The sequence below is a fragment of the Physeter macrocephalus genome, chromosome 11, assembly GCF_002837175.3.
Source record: "Physeter macrocephalus isolate SW-GA chromosome 11, ASM283717v5, whole genome shotgun sequence".
Classification (NCBI taxonomy): Eukaryota; Metazoa; Chordata; class Mammalia; order Artiodactyla; family Physeteridae; genus Physeter; species Physeter macrocephalus.
In genome coordinates, this window is record NC_041224.1 from 30,482,955 (window position 1) to 30,498,061 (window position 15,107).

The window sequence follows — 15,107 nt, forward strand, 5'->3', positions numbered from 1 at the left end:
CAGCTGCTGAATAAATATCCAGAGCCAATTCCATCACGCACATAAATAGCCCATGTAAGAATTTCGTGGTGTCATGTTCAACTGGTGTGACTAAAATAGACTCACTGTTTGTAAACTCATTTTCTTATTACTGTGTGTTGTTTCCTGGGTACCTTCTTTGAATAATATTGATAGAAGAAATAAAATGTTGGAAAGCCTCTGCTTCTCTCTGCAACTATTAAAAATAAAACTCCATTCGATTAAGAGTGGAACTTAGGTCTAACTGACAAGGTTCAATAACGCTGAAGTCCAGAACGCCACTTTCTTTGGCTAGTCAGCCTGTGGTTTGGGGTGAGCCCAATAATGTACTGTGCAGAAGGGGAAGTAAAACATTTGTTTGAATGGATAGTTGAGCTGTTTGAGGCTCTGGCTGTCAGAGATAAAGCACTGGTTAAGTGGGGACGGGACACCCACAATAATATCCTTTACAGCCCCCAAACAGCATTTGTCTTTTGTCGCTTTTCAGGGAGCGACCATGTCACCATTTCTTCGAATTGGTTTGTCCAACTTTGACTGTGGGTCCTGCCAGCCGTGCCAGGGGGAGGCCGTTAACCCTTACTGTGCTGTGCTTGTCAAAGAATATGTTGAATCAGGTAAGCTTGAGTGGGTGGTGCAGGTGGGGTGGGGGAGGAGGAGGAGGAAGACCCTGCCATGAACTGGGAAGCAAGGTCTTTCGGGATCTTCAAGGTCATCTGGCGCAACCTAATTTTCCAGCTCAGGAAACTGATGCCCAGGGAAGCCAAGTGCTTTCTCAAAGGCATATGGACTTAGTAACAGCCTCTGAACTAGATCTGGTCTCCTGCCTCATGTTCTGCAATATTTCATGGTCCCATTTTCCACATAAACAAAGGAAAGGAGAAACGAGTTGAGGACGTTATTGTGAAGAGTTAACGGCGGCGAGGGGGGGGGGGCGGGTGGGAATCTACTTTAATGAGCTGAAGTAGAACATGGTGGTGTTAAGTCTGGTTGTTGTCAGTGATTATAGATAAAGTCTGCATAATCTTGGAATTAACTCCAAAGATGGTTTACTGCTTCTTTGGCCAAGCTCAGATGAATAGTACAAAGAATATATGATTAGCGCTTAGAGTCCAAATTACAGAAATCTTACTTTTGTGTTTACTAAAACCCTGGTTGAGTGACAGAATAGTCATGTTTTGTCAAATTTAAATATTTATGAGAAGTTCATGGTGAGGGGGAGAGTGTGACAGTCTTCCCGGATTCCTTTGTGGGTTTAAATCATTCCATTAAAATAATCTATTCTGTCTGGAATCTCTCCATGATCACTTCAACTGTTCCCCACCCTCCCTGATCCCTGCCTCTGTATTTTAAGATTCTCATGGACTTTCTTAAATAAAAAATAAAAAAAAAAAAAGGCAGGAGAAAGTTTACATCCCATGATTTTTCCAGCTTCACTGCCTTCCTACACACACTCTGGTTTTCACAGAGACTTCGTAGGGAAGTCTGATTGCCACCAATGCAGAGTGACAGTAACACCAGGAGCCATTATAGTTCGTTTACAGAGAAAGTATTTATGGAGCACCTACTATATACTGGGTCAGAATATGTGCCTTTCCTCTAGAGCTTCTTTCCTAGCAGAGGAGGATAGGCAAGAAAGAAAAATATCATGTAGTAAGTCATGTGAAGTGAAGACATTAAAGCAGGGTAGTGGGGAGAGAGAAGGATTGGGGCGGGAGAGACAGATGGAGAGAGACAGAAGTCCTGAAAAAAATAGTCCTTTAAGGGGGTGACATTCACAGGTGCAAGAGGAACCTGATTTTGCAGTTGAGAACCTCCAGCTAGATGTTTCCAGCTCAGAACCCTGGGGTTCCAAATCCTGGTGTGTTGGCTTTTCTCTCCCTTATAAGACTTCTGCTCTGTGGTTGACTGACTTCAGCCTTCCAGACCCTGCGAGCACATCAAAGCGGGTAAGACTGTCTGATGATCTCGATTTCCCTTCTGCGCAGATTTCTCTCCTGTTTAGTTAAAAGTGAGAATGGCACTTGCTCCCAATCTAAGACCCTTCAAAGGTCACCAAAATCTTTGAAGTGTGCAATGTCTGAGTTTTTCAAAGCTGCTTTCGACTTAATGGGTCCCCGGGATCCAGTTCCCTTTACAACCACAGCTCTCACTGACATTTGCCTCTTGAGAGCCTTTTTAAAATTTCTTCTTCTTTTGGCCTTGCCTTTGAACTTAGTCTAACCAGCCGTGTGGATCCAGAGAACGTGTCGAAAAAGACTTTGTTTTTCCAAAAGGTTAGGCTGTGGAGTTTAGAGGTTTGGGGTGTCGATTTTGTTTTAGTTTTGTTCTGAAAAGAAATCACTCTTGAACATGATCATTCAAATATTACTTCTCTAGAGTTTAAGCACATTTCAGTCTTGGGAGTGTGAGGCTGCATTTTACGTAAAGCGGTAGAACAGGGACAAACAGGCCACAGTGCTGTAGGTCTGGGAGCCTTTGAAAATGGCAAAACCCACTTTATTTATTTTGTTTTTTGCGGTACGCGGGCCTCTCTGTTGTGGCCTCTCCCATTGGGAAGCACGGGCTCCGGACGCGCGGGCTCAGCGGTCATGGCTCACGGGCCCAGCTGCTCTGCGGCACGTGGGATCTTCCCGAACTGGGGCACGAACCCGCGTCCCCTGCATCGGCAGGCGGACTCTCAACCACTGCGCCACCAGGGAAGCCCGCAAAACCCACTTTAAATAGATAGGAGCTTGAGTTCTGGTTCTCTTTTTAAGTGATTGCAAACATTACTGAATGAAGGTGTAAAAAATGCCTTGCCGTGGGAGTTTCTGTCCTTTTTTGGGGTGTGGAGAATGGTTATGGTTGGGAGGAATTAAAGGAATTATGAGGGGTGGCTTCAAGCCTGTGGAAGTAAAACGTTACTCTGATCACTAATATTGCCGTTGCTTTTTCTTATAGTCTGATCCTGAGTGAAATTTCTTTTAAACAAGACATAAAAATCTTCCCCTTCCTATTCCACGCTCAACACTGTCAGAGTTTATACCTCTTATAGCCAGGTTTACCTAAAATTTGAAGTCTCAGCTTCTTCAAATCCTTGTATACCTCCCGAAGAATAATTTAGCAAATGCTAAATGCCTGTTCTGCTTTTAGCGTCATGTGCCGGAGAGAATCAGTATTCAGAACTGCTTTGTTTCCCTGTTTTAAGTGAATTTTTCCTTTTGCTTTATCAACATCTCTGAATTGCTACATCTGCCACTTTGTGTGCTTATGATCACAAGAAACAAACACTGAAATACAGCTGCAGTTTTCTGCTCCTGAAATGATTAAAGAACAAATACTATGGAAAATCCAATATGGATGAACGCTATGACAGCACTGCTTAATCCCACTAGTAAGCCCAGTCGCCTGGTGGTTCTGGGGAAGTTCCCTTAAACTATATCATCCTGACCTTGGCTCCTGTTACTAACCATTTCCAGGACCCCCACCTGCCTGCAGGTCTACAGCCGGCTTCACCGGCTCTGGGGATGACCACCAGCTCTCTGGAATACTTGTTAATTTTTGCTTAGGGTGCATGGTTTATGTAAAATATATCCTCATTTGCAAATTAGGGAAGGAGATAATGGCCCATGATGTTTTAAAGGTTTTGCCTCTTATTGTATTTATGTCAAATGGGAAATTTTAAATATCCTTTTAAAGGAGCACTCATGGTAAGCCTGAAATTATGCCACTGTATCTTTCAGATCAATGTCGAATTCCGTTACGTGTTATTTTTGTTCTCCCAACAGACTGATCCACCCCGGAAAGCAGAGGGAATAGGTGCCACTGTTGAGTTATTTCCCAGGGCTGGTTAAGGGAGTAATGAGAACATATCTTTCTGTTCCTAGAGAATGGGCAGATGTACATCCAGAAAAGAGGTTTGGGGTGTCGATTTTGTTTTAGTTTTGTTCTGAAAAGAAATCACTCTTGAACATGATCATTCAAATATTACTTCTCTAGAGTTTAAGCACATTTCAGTCTTGGGAGTGTGAGGCTGCATTTTACGTAAAGCGGTAGAACAGGGACAAACAGGCCACAGTGCTGTAGGTCTGGGAGCCTTTGAAAATGGCAAAACCCACTTTATTTATTTTGTTTTTTGCGGTACGCGGGCCTCTCTGTTGTGGCCTCTCCCATTGGGAAGCACGGGCTCCGGACGCGCGGGCTCAGCGGTCATGGCTCACGGGCCCAGCTGCTCTGCGGCACGTGGGATCTTCCCGAACCGGGGCATGAACCCGCGTCCCCTGCATCGGCAGGCGGACTCTCAACCACTGCGCCACCAGGGAAGCCCGCAAAACCCACTTTAAATAGATAGGAGCTTGAGTTCTGGTTCTCTTTTTAAGTGATTGCAAACATTACTGAATGAAGGTGTAAAAAATGCCTTGCCGTGGGAGTTTCTGTCCTTTTTTGGGGTGTGGAGAATGGTTATGGTTGGGAGGAATTAAAGGAATTATGAGGGGTGGCTTCAAGCCTGTGGAAGTAAAACGTTACTCTGATCACTAATATTGCCGTTGCTTTTTCTTATAGTCTGATCCTGAGTGAAATTTCTTTTAAACAAGACATAAAAATCTTCCCCTTCCTATTCCACGCTCAACACTGTCAGAGTTTATACCTCTTATAGCCAGGTTTACCTAAAATTTGAAGTCTCAGCTTCTTCAAATCCTTGTATACCTCCCGAAGAATAATTTAGCAAATGCTAAATGCCTGTTCTGCTTTTAGCGTCATGTGCCGGAGAGAATCAGTATTCAGAACTGCTTTGTTTCCCTGTTTTAAGTGAATTTTTCCTTTTGCTTTATCAACATCTCTGAATTGCTAAATCTGCCACTTTGTGTGCTTATGATCACAAGAAACAAACACTGAAATACAGCTGCAGTTTTCTGCTCCTGAAATGATTAAAGAACAAATACTATGGAAAATCCAATATGGATGAACGCTATGACAGCACTGCTTAATCCCACTAGTAAGCCCAGTCGCCTGGTGGTTCTGGGGAAGTTCCCTTAAACTATATCATCCTGACCTTGGCTCCTGTTACTAACCATTTCCAGGACCCCCACCTGCCTGCAGGTCTACAGCCGGCTTCACCGGCTCTGGGGATGACCACCAGCTCTCTGGAATACTTGTTAATTTTTGCTTAGGGTGCATGGTTTATGTAAAATATATCCTCATTTGCAAATTAGGGAAGGAGATAATGGCCCATGATGTTTTAAAGGTTTTGCCTCTTATTGTATTTATGTCAAATGGGAAATTTTAAATATCCTTTTAAAGGAGCACTCATGGTAAGCCTGAAATTATGCCACTGTATCTTTCAGATCAATGTCGAATTCCGTTACGTGTTATTTTTGTTCTCCCAACAGACTGATCCACCCCGGAAAGCAGAGGGAATAGGTGCCACTGTTGAGTTATTTCCCAGGGCTGGTTAAGGGAGTAATGAGAACATATCTTTCTGTTCCTAGAGAATGGGCAGATGTACATCCAGAAAAAGCCAACCATGTACCCTCCCTGGGACAGCACTTTTGACGCCCATATCAACAAGGGAAGAGTAATGCAGATCATCGTAAAGGGCAAAAATGTGGACCTAATATCCGAAACAACTGTGGAGCTCTACTCCCTGGCCGAGAGATGTAGGAAAAACAATGGGAAGACAGAAATATGGGTAACGAGCCAAGCTGTGAGCTTTGTTTTAAGTGTATATTCCATTAAGTGATAAGAACCATAGTAGTTGAAGACTAGTTCAAGGTTTCAGTGTCACCCTGAAGGTATGATCCACTGGCCTTAGGTAAACTGACTCCCTACCACTGACTCATTGCAGGCTTGATGATGATGATGGTGATTCATTGCAGTCTTAGAATGTACTGGTATACTCCAGTCTCTTTGATTCTTATGTAAGGGGAAGACGGTCTCTTAGGCTATGAAGAACTGTTATTGATTTATTTATAACTGTTAAAGTAAGCTTGGAAATACCACAAGCTTTCCAAAACTTGGGAACCTACCTGTGGCCTGTTTATCGAGATATCACGTAGATATCAAGATATCTAGGTACCTATGTGATATTTTGATAAAATATTTTAGATAAGATGATGGGTGGATAAGTGAGAAGAGAGAGCAAAGATCCATTTAATGTTTGATGTCTCCCTCTAATTTTTTTTTAGCCATAATTTGTTCACTGAGCTTACTTTACTCTAAAAAGTACATTATACACAATCCATGTTACCATACCACGTTTTTGAAAACTTAGATTATAACTATTTTGGTAGCAAATGTTTAGGAAGTTTAAGGGAGAAGTAAAATATGAAAGCATAAAAAAATTCTAATGAAAATTTCTGGGGTACAAAAATGGAAGGAAATATACTAGTAAAAACTGCTTTTTCATGATCTGAAACCCATAAGGTGTTTTCATATGTCTGTATCATTTATGCAAAGGAGATTCTTACCTTTCTGCTTTGTACAGATTCTTAAGAACTCCAGCCAAAAGATCTTCAAGTCACAGGTTTCAAAATGGGAATGATACAAGTCTAAAACCTAGATTTTTGTGTCAATTATGTATTTTTGACCTGAAAAAAAAGGTACTTTTTAGGAAAGTACATGTGTCTTTGCTTGTATCACTGAAGTAATCTTTAAAGATAAAGGTATATCAATATTTTTTCTTAAAGTTCCCCATGCTTAGATGTGTTTAGATAACTCAGTTCAGGGTATCTGTTGAGCACGTCCGCATTCAGCCTGGGGAAAGGATCTCGGAAACAGAATTCCTCTTGGGTAGCTGGTTATACAAGTAGGAAGAGTTTAAATAAGTGGATAATGTCACAGGTATGTGACTTAGTGTTAAAGGTTTATACAAACCCGGTAGGTGAGGGGGTGAGGCTGTAGGTACAGCTGAAGCATGGGAGTATTTGGCTAGGCTCAGAGAAAGAGGAGAGAAACTGGAGAAAGTTTTCCTCAGTTTTTTTCCCCCATTCCCATTTATTTTCCACTTTCTGCCCCATTTTTTTTAAAAAAGGGAAGAGTCACCAAATCTCTAATTTTTTAAGTAGCAGGCTATTTGATGTCCTTTTCAATTAAGGAGAGGATAACTATTTTAAAAATTCTTTTGTTAAGCATCACTGACAAACAAGTTGCTTTTCTATTTGTATCTCTTAAAGTTGCATTTGATTTCTTGCCTCGACTTTCTCCGATTTTATCCCTATCAGACTTTTTACACTTTTTGCATATTGGGATTTTTGAGACATAAGCCCTTGGATCCTCATTTAACTACTAGCAACCTTCTTACATTTTCCACCTTTGCTGTTTTCAGGGTTATTTGTTAGTTCACTTTTATTTATAATGTTTAAAGGTCAACAGGTTGCTTTGGACTTACAGTTTCCCTTGCTTCGATTGCAATCTGCTTTCTTAAAATTAGCGTCTCTATTTAAAAAAAAACAAAAATGATTTTCTCAGAGTTGCCTCTCACTTCCATAAACACCATCCAGTTTCCAAACATTAAGATTTTCCTTCGGGCTTCCCTGGTGGCGCAGTGGTTGAGAGTCCGCCTGCCGATGCAGGGGACATGGGTTCGTGCCCCGGCCCGGGAAGATCCCACATGCCGCGGAGCGGCTGGGCCCGTGAGCCATGGCCGCTGAGCCTGCGCGTCCGGAGCCTGTGCCCCGCAACGGGAGAGGCCACGACAGTGAGAGGCCCGCGTACCGCAAAAAAAAAAAAAAAAAAAAAAAGGATTTTCCTTCTGCTTTCCCAAGATTTTCCCTGTTGGTGCGGTTATCTCCTGTTCACTCTCAAAAACATAATGGACTGGACTTTCTGTGAATGTTGTTCTTCCAGCAGCTAACTGGTTTAATTTCCTCCGTCACCACTAATTCCTGAATATCGGTACTGAATATTGGTTGCAGTCACCTGGTGCCAATTTTTCCCACTTCCTTTGGGACTGACCCCCTGTTCCCTTGCTCTTCTAGCTTTATTTTTGCCTCCTTATTTATTATTCCATAAACCAGAAAATAATGGTGTATATACTTGTTGTCAAAAGCACTTCTCTTTTCATTAATCTATTTAAGCTTGCCTGAGAATGTGTAGATAACCAAGCGGTACAAGCTTGTCACGTCATAAAATTCTAATAGTAGTGATGCTGTAACATCGGCATCACTATTACGTCAGTTCTCCGAGATCTTTAAAGGTCTGGTGACAGGCACAGGGTCACGATGACCTTGAATTATTTAGCCATGATTCATATTCAATCCTGAGTTCGACCAGACCCTTCTTACTATTTTTCAGTTATTCTAGTTACCCATGGATGTAATGATCAGCAGTGCCCTGCAGTTCACCCTCGTATTCTTTTTAGCATATTTACAGTACAGTGTTACAGTTTAGTATATAATCAGTAGTGGTCAGGTCGCGTCAGATTTGCCATTTTCCCCTTTATGTCACATCACATGATTTCCTGCATCATCCCTTCTACGTAATGATACTGAAATATATATATATATGTATATATATTTTAAAATTTATTTATTTGTTTATATTTTATTTTTGGCTGTGTTGTGTCTTCGTTGCTGTGCATGGGCTTTCTCTAGTTGCAGTGAGCAGGGGCTGCTCTTTGTTGCGGTGCGTGGGCTTCTCATTGCGGTGGCTTCTCTTGTTGCAGAGCACGGGCTCTAGGTGCACAGGCTTCAGTAGTTGCGGCACACGGGCTCAGCAGTTGTGGGTCACGGGCTACAGAACGCAGGCCCAGTAGTTGTGGCACACGGGCTTAGTCGCTCCGCGGCATGTGGGATCTTCCCAGACCAGGGCTCAAACTCGTGTCTGCTGCATTGGCAGGTGGATTCTTAACCGCAGCGCCACCAGGGAAGTCGTGAAATATGTTTTTTTTAAATCCCTTCCTCGACCAATCTAGTTAAAATTTCCCTTAGCAGACTATCCAGCACTTTCCAAAGGAAACAGTCTCTCTGTGTGAAAGAAAAAGGCCGCTCCCATTTAATACCCGGTTAACCTAGAGGCAAGTGTATTCAGGCATCCTCAAAGCAGGATTTCTCTTTCCTTCCAAAGGGAACCTACTTGCTCTCCAAGTGAGCTATTCCCCAGCCTCCATGATTCTTTTGTCACCATCACGATATGAATCTACCCTATTACAACTCTTAAGATAAGCAGTAGTGCAGGGCAAGGAAGTCAGGTAGAATCTGTTTTAGAATTTGGTTTCTTCCTTAAGGAAGTTTTGATCTCCAAGTCAAATTAGGTAGTTGCTGAGGTGTTTTAATAAAAGAAAGCCTATGTTCATGGATGCTGTGCTAGTCTGATGATAATATGGGTAAGTTAAGTGAAAGGGAACAGGGGTGGGCCCTGCGCTGGGGACCTCCTGCCATCACCAAACTCGCCAGTTGTGATGTCATTCAACTCAGCACTTGTCTCACTTTCTGACCCTTGTTTCTTTCCTTCCTTCCACCAGTTAGAGCTGAAACCTCAAGGCCGAATGCTAATGAACGCAAGATACTTTCTGGAAATGAGTGGCAAGTGGCATTACTTATTCCTCTTTGGGGCTGTGGCAGGCATGTCTCCTCTCCTGTGCAACTGATTTCACTTTGCTTTTCTGAGAGCAAAGAAGATGGAAGCACGAGGAATTTTCTTAAAATTCCCAGTGGTGCTCAAGCATGAGTTGAATATACACTCTGTGGGGCCAGATCCACATAGAAATAGAACACGTTTATAGTATTCATTTTTAAATGGTGTAAATTCATATGCCCAGTGCTTTTCTAGTCTGTCTGTATTTTCATTTGGGAATTTAATGTAAACACCAAAGCCTCTGCTAATGTGTTGCTCTGTGTGTACACATTGTGTATAAATGATGTGATATAACAAGTTGTCACACCAGCAGTAGAGTACAAAATAAATAAGGAACCGATAAATATTTTCTATAACACTATAGTAGCAAAATACTAACGCTTCGAGTTAGTCACCTCAAATCCTTTTAGGAACAAGGAGGGAAAAAATGCATCACTAAAGAGTTTCATTTCCATCTCACACACAGATGCCGTTCACAGAAGTTACATTTACAGGCAGTGTGCTTGGTGCCTGTGACAGCCCGTCAGTTCTTCCTGTTGCGTTTATATCCTGTTGTCAAAGTGCTGTGTCAATGAATCATATGCTACTACTCCTAAAATCTTTTTTTATTAAAGTATAGTTGATTTGCGATGTTGTGTTAGTTTCAGGTGTACATTACAGTTATTCAGATATATATATCTATTTTACACACACACACACACACACACACACACACACACACACACACACACACACACACACGGTTGGCCAAAAAGTTTGTTCGGGTTTTTCCGTAAGGTGTTGCACAAAAACCCAAACGAACTTTTTGGCCAACCCAATATATACTTTCTTTTTCAGATCTTTTTCCCTTATAGGTTATTATGAAATATTGGGTATAGTTCCCTGTGTTATACAGCAGGTCCTTGTGGATTATCTATTTTATATATAATAGTGTGAATATGTTAAGCCCAAATTCCTATTTTTATCCCTCCAGCCCCTTCCCCTTTGGTAACCCATAAGTTTGTTTTCTATGTCTGTGGGTCTATTTCTGTTTTGTAAATAAGTTCATTTGTGTCTTTCTTTTTCTTTAGATTCCACATATAAGCGATGTCATATGATATTTGTCTTTTCTCTGTCTGACTTACTTCTCTTAGTATGATCATCTCTAGGTCTGGCCATGTTGCTGAAAATGGCATGATTTCATTCATATTCCTATTTCATTGAGTACGTAGGAGGTACTCGATGAATGTTTGTTGAACTGTTCAGTTGGACTCGCTCTGGCATTTAGAAATTTATTTTCTTTTGGTTCCCACACAATGGCTATTCCCAATATGCCCATTACTCCTTGGTTGCTGAAGGTGTCTTGATCTCTTACTCTTGGAGGTCGGGTTTACCTCCAGTGTAACTGGGAGAGACTACGTCTTCTGTCTGTCTCTGCACTTTAGGATTCAGCTGCTTCATCCTGCATCTCTTCCTGCTCTTCTGCCTCGGAGAAAGTCCCTCCCTTCCTTGGTCTCCTGGCTCTCACCCCTAGCAGCTCTGTAATATCAGTCACGCTTCCACTCTGGCACCTTCAACTTTTCTGTCTTTCTTTGGTTTCTGCCTCATTGCCAAGACATACATAATTAAGCCATCTTCTCCAAACTGAAAAGAAAAATTTTTTAAACGTTTTAACCTCCATGAGTTTTTCTTTCCTTTCCTTCCCTGACACATTTCTTGAGAAAGTAGTTTAATGTATCAGTCCCTGTTTCTTCACTACTCTCTCAATCCTTAAACCCTAAGAGTCTGGCTTATATTTCAACCAATCTGCTAAATGGCTTTCTCCCAGAGAACAGATCCTCAAAACAAATGCATGTGTCGTAACCTTCAGTTCCTTTGACATCTCTGTTTCAGTCAATGCTGAGAAACCCATTCTTTCTTGGATTGCTTGATGTTATGTTATTCAAGTTTTCCTCTTAATTTTTCAGCTGCCTCTTCATGGCCTCTTTTGTAATTCCTTCTCCTACCTCCTAAAAAATATGGGTGTGTACTTATCTCCAAGTCTATTCTTTGTGTGAGTGCCATGTCTTTCTGACTGGGCTGTTAGCCATTCAGAATTAGGGTGATGTCTCATACTTCTTTAGAACATTCAGCATAACAATTTGCTCATAGCTGGCCAGGAAATATTTGTGATTTAACTGACTACAACAAGTGACAGATTAAACTAAATAAATAGATTGGGCGCCATTACTATAAAAGAAATAACCAAGCATACAAAAACCAATGCACTTATTCAAGCCAATAAACAAACAGAAGACCAGATTACTTCAGAAATAAACAGTAAACACAAGGAGAATTTTTAAAATTCTGAGCTTTTATACATTTACTTTCTTGTAATGATTGAAATGGCCAGAGGATAAAGGAAATCACAGGAAGGAGCAAGGGAATGAATTCCTTTTTAATACTCTCTGGCATTTTTTTAAATGTACAGTGTTATATTCTAATACACAGGCTATTTTATATTTATAAATATGTAGTTATATGTAGTCTGTACTATTATATAATAGTTTATGTATTAGACTATATATAATTTTTACATAATTATATATATATAATTTTTTACAGTAATACAGATAGGGTTCCCAGAATAATTCACTTCCATCCCTGAATTTAAAAGTAATTTTATGCTTTATTTCATTTCATTACATCTGGACCAAAATAAAAATGAGTCAAATCTTACTGACAAATGGCCTACTATGCCAGTCCCAAGTTGTAAATTGATCTCTACACTTAAACCAGAACTTGAGGAAGAAGGCAATTGCCTTAGTGACCCTAAATTTAATCCCTTATTCACCAAGCCTAGTTTATTTCTGACCCAGTTCCTAATAAAAAGACTTAAATTGCCTAATGAAGTATTAGGCAAAATATTCAGTCCTATCTAAGGAGCTCTTTATTAGGAAGGCTTTTTATCTGGAAGTTTGGAGTTTCCATAAAACAGACCTGTGGAGCCCTGTGGAGAAGACTTTTGTCCTAAAATGAGTCCTGAGACTAGGCTGGATCCTGGGGGAGAGGTCTCTACCTCCATGCCCCACCTTTGTCCACCCAGTGTGTTTTCTAGCCTGGCCACTCTAAGGGGTGGGGAAATTAAAGTACTTTGGCAGGAACATTTGCCTCAAGTGTGTTGTCCAGTCTCTGCCATGGCTTAGCCAGGATGGAAATAATTTAGTTTAAATATTGTGAACTCTTTTCATTTGTGAAACATGAACCCCTTATTCTCGCTAAACCTCCATTTTTTGTATTTGGAAAAAATAGAATAAGTCATCCAAGAATCTTCAAGCTACTTAAAATCGTGGTTGTAGGAACTATAATCATTAAATTCATTATGCTTGTTTTAGTGATGATGATTATTTTTGTTATTTCTTTCTCGTTTACCATGTCACACTCTCTCACATGCTAGAGTTTCCATCGTGCTGTTAAACCATGACTGCCTTGCTGTTGTGTGTTTTCTTTGGGCCTGGGCTTCAGCCAGGGCTGATAGTCTCACTGGTATTCTCAGAATTCTGCCAGCCTTTTGGGAAGATGTCATTTGGGTGTTGGGCACTGTGGACAGTTACTACCCAAAGTACCTTCACCAATATCCAGAGCCCAGGGCGAACTGAAGAAATGTGAATGTGATGATTTGATGTAGGTGACTAGGTAACATCCAGGATTACATTTTTCTTTTAATTGCAGTCATCTGTTCATCTCTGGCGCTTTCCACATTGACCTGTGTAATCTATGGCTGGTGCCTCTGATTACTGTGGGCCTCGGGAACCAGAGCATAAACAACTTCCCAAAGTTCTTTTGTCTTCAGAAGTCTGGCCAGCTCCCTCCTACTTTTTCTTGTCCATAAACAACCAGATATAAAGCATCCTGGGACCTTAAAAAACAATGTCGTTTCCAACTTACCGTCAGTAACCACATTATTCTCTAGAATTACAGGTAAAGTATTTGCCGCTTCCTGCCTTTTCTGGCTGAATCATCATTGACAGTGAATAGGAGAGGCTGCTAAATACCTTTAATGTTCTGACTTTTGTTTTAAAAATTGAAAGAGGATATAGCTCAGTGTCATGAAAGAGGAGTGAAGGGTCAAGCCAGGAATCCAGCCTCATTGTTCCAATCCTACAACAATACCCCCTCTGATAATCCTGTTATGGAATTAAGGTAAGATGCTTTGTATTGTACCAACCTTAAGAAGTACTTAGGAGAGGGCAGACAGCAGAGGCAAGAAGAACTACAATTCTGCAGCCTGTGGAACGAAAACCACATTCACAGAAAGACAGACAAAATGTAAAGGCAGAGGACTATGTACCAGATGAAGGAACAAGGTAAAACCCCAGAAAAACAACTAAATGAAGTGGAGGTAGCCAACCATCCAGAAAAGGAATTCAGAATAATCATAGTGAAGATAATCCAGGACCTTGGAAAAAGAATGGAGGCAAAGATCGAGAAGATGCAAGAGATGTTTAACAAAGACCTAGAAAAATTAAGGAACAAACACCTAGAAGAATTAAAGAACAAACAAACAGAGATGAACAATACAATAACTGAAATGAAAAATAAACTAGCAGGAATCAATAGCAGAATAACTGAGGCATAAGAACAGGTAAGTGACCTGGAAGACAGAATGGGAGAACTCACTGCCACGGAACACAATAAAGAAAAAAATGAAAAGAAATGAATACAGCCTAAGAGACCTCTGGGACAACATTAAACGCAACAGCATTTGCATTATAGGGGTCCCAGAAGGAGAAGACAGAAAGGACCTGAGAAAATATTTGAAGAGATTATAGTCAAAAACTTCCCTAACATGGGAAAGGAAATAGCCACCCAAGTGCAGGAAGCACAGAGAGTCCCAGGCTGGATAAACCCAAGGAGAAACACGCCAAGACACATAGTAATCAAATTGACAAAAATTATTGAAAGCAACAAGTAAAAACGACAAATCACATACAAGGGAACTCCCATAAGGTTAACAGCTGATTTCTCAGCAGAAACTCTACAAGCCAGAAGGGAGTGGCATGATATACTTAAAGTGATGAAAGAGAAGAAAATTAAAGACAAAGAAAAATTACTGAAAGCAGCAAGGGAAAAATGACAAATAACATACAAGGGAACTCCCATAAGGTTAACAGCTGATTTCTCAGCAGAAACTCTACAAGCCAGAAGGGAGTGGCATGATATATTTAAAGTGATGAAAGGCAAGAACCTACAACCAAGATTACCTGGCAAGGATCTCATTCAAATTCAATGGAGAACTCAAAAGCTTTACAGACGAGCAAAAGCAAAGAGAATTCAGCACCACCAAACCAGCTCTACAACAAATGCTAAAGGAACTTCTCTAAGTGGGAAACACAAGAGAAGAAAAGGACCTACAAAAACAAACCCATAACAATTAAGAAAATGGTAATAGGAACATACATATCGATAATTACCTTAAATGTAAATGGATTAAATGCTCCAACCAAAAGACATACAGTGGCTGAATGGATACAAAAACAAGACCCGTATATATGCTGTCTACAAGAGACCCACTTCAG

General features: G+C 40.8%; 1 protein-coding gene across 10 annotated transcripts in view; it reads left to right on the plus strand.

The window, feature by feature from the left end:
* Positions 1-15,107, plus strand: part of PRKCQ (protein kinase C theta) — a 156,381-nt gene that overhangs the window by 48,560 nt on the left and 92,714 nt on the right. For 2 of the 10 annotated variants that reach the window (XM_028496428.2, XM_028496429.2), the window contains exons 2-4: positions 506-632; positions 5,487-5,701; positions 9,458-9,518. In XM_028496428.2, coding sequence (XP_028352229.1) covers positions 515-632; positions 5,487-5,701; positions 9,458-9,518 — 394 coding nt within the window. In that variant the 5' untranslated portion in view covers positions 506-514. Of the gene's footprint in view, positions 1-98; positions 111-132; positions 331-366; positions 633-1,899; positions 1,965-5,486; positions 5,702-9,457; positions 9,519-15,107 lie in introns of those variants that run through there. The other 8 variants (XM_028496430.1, XM_028496427.1, XM_028496431.1 and 5 more) reach the window with 8 other exon arrangements.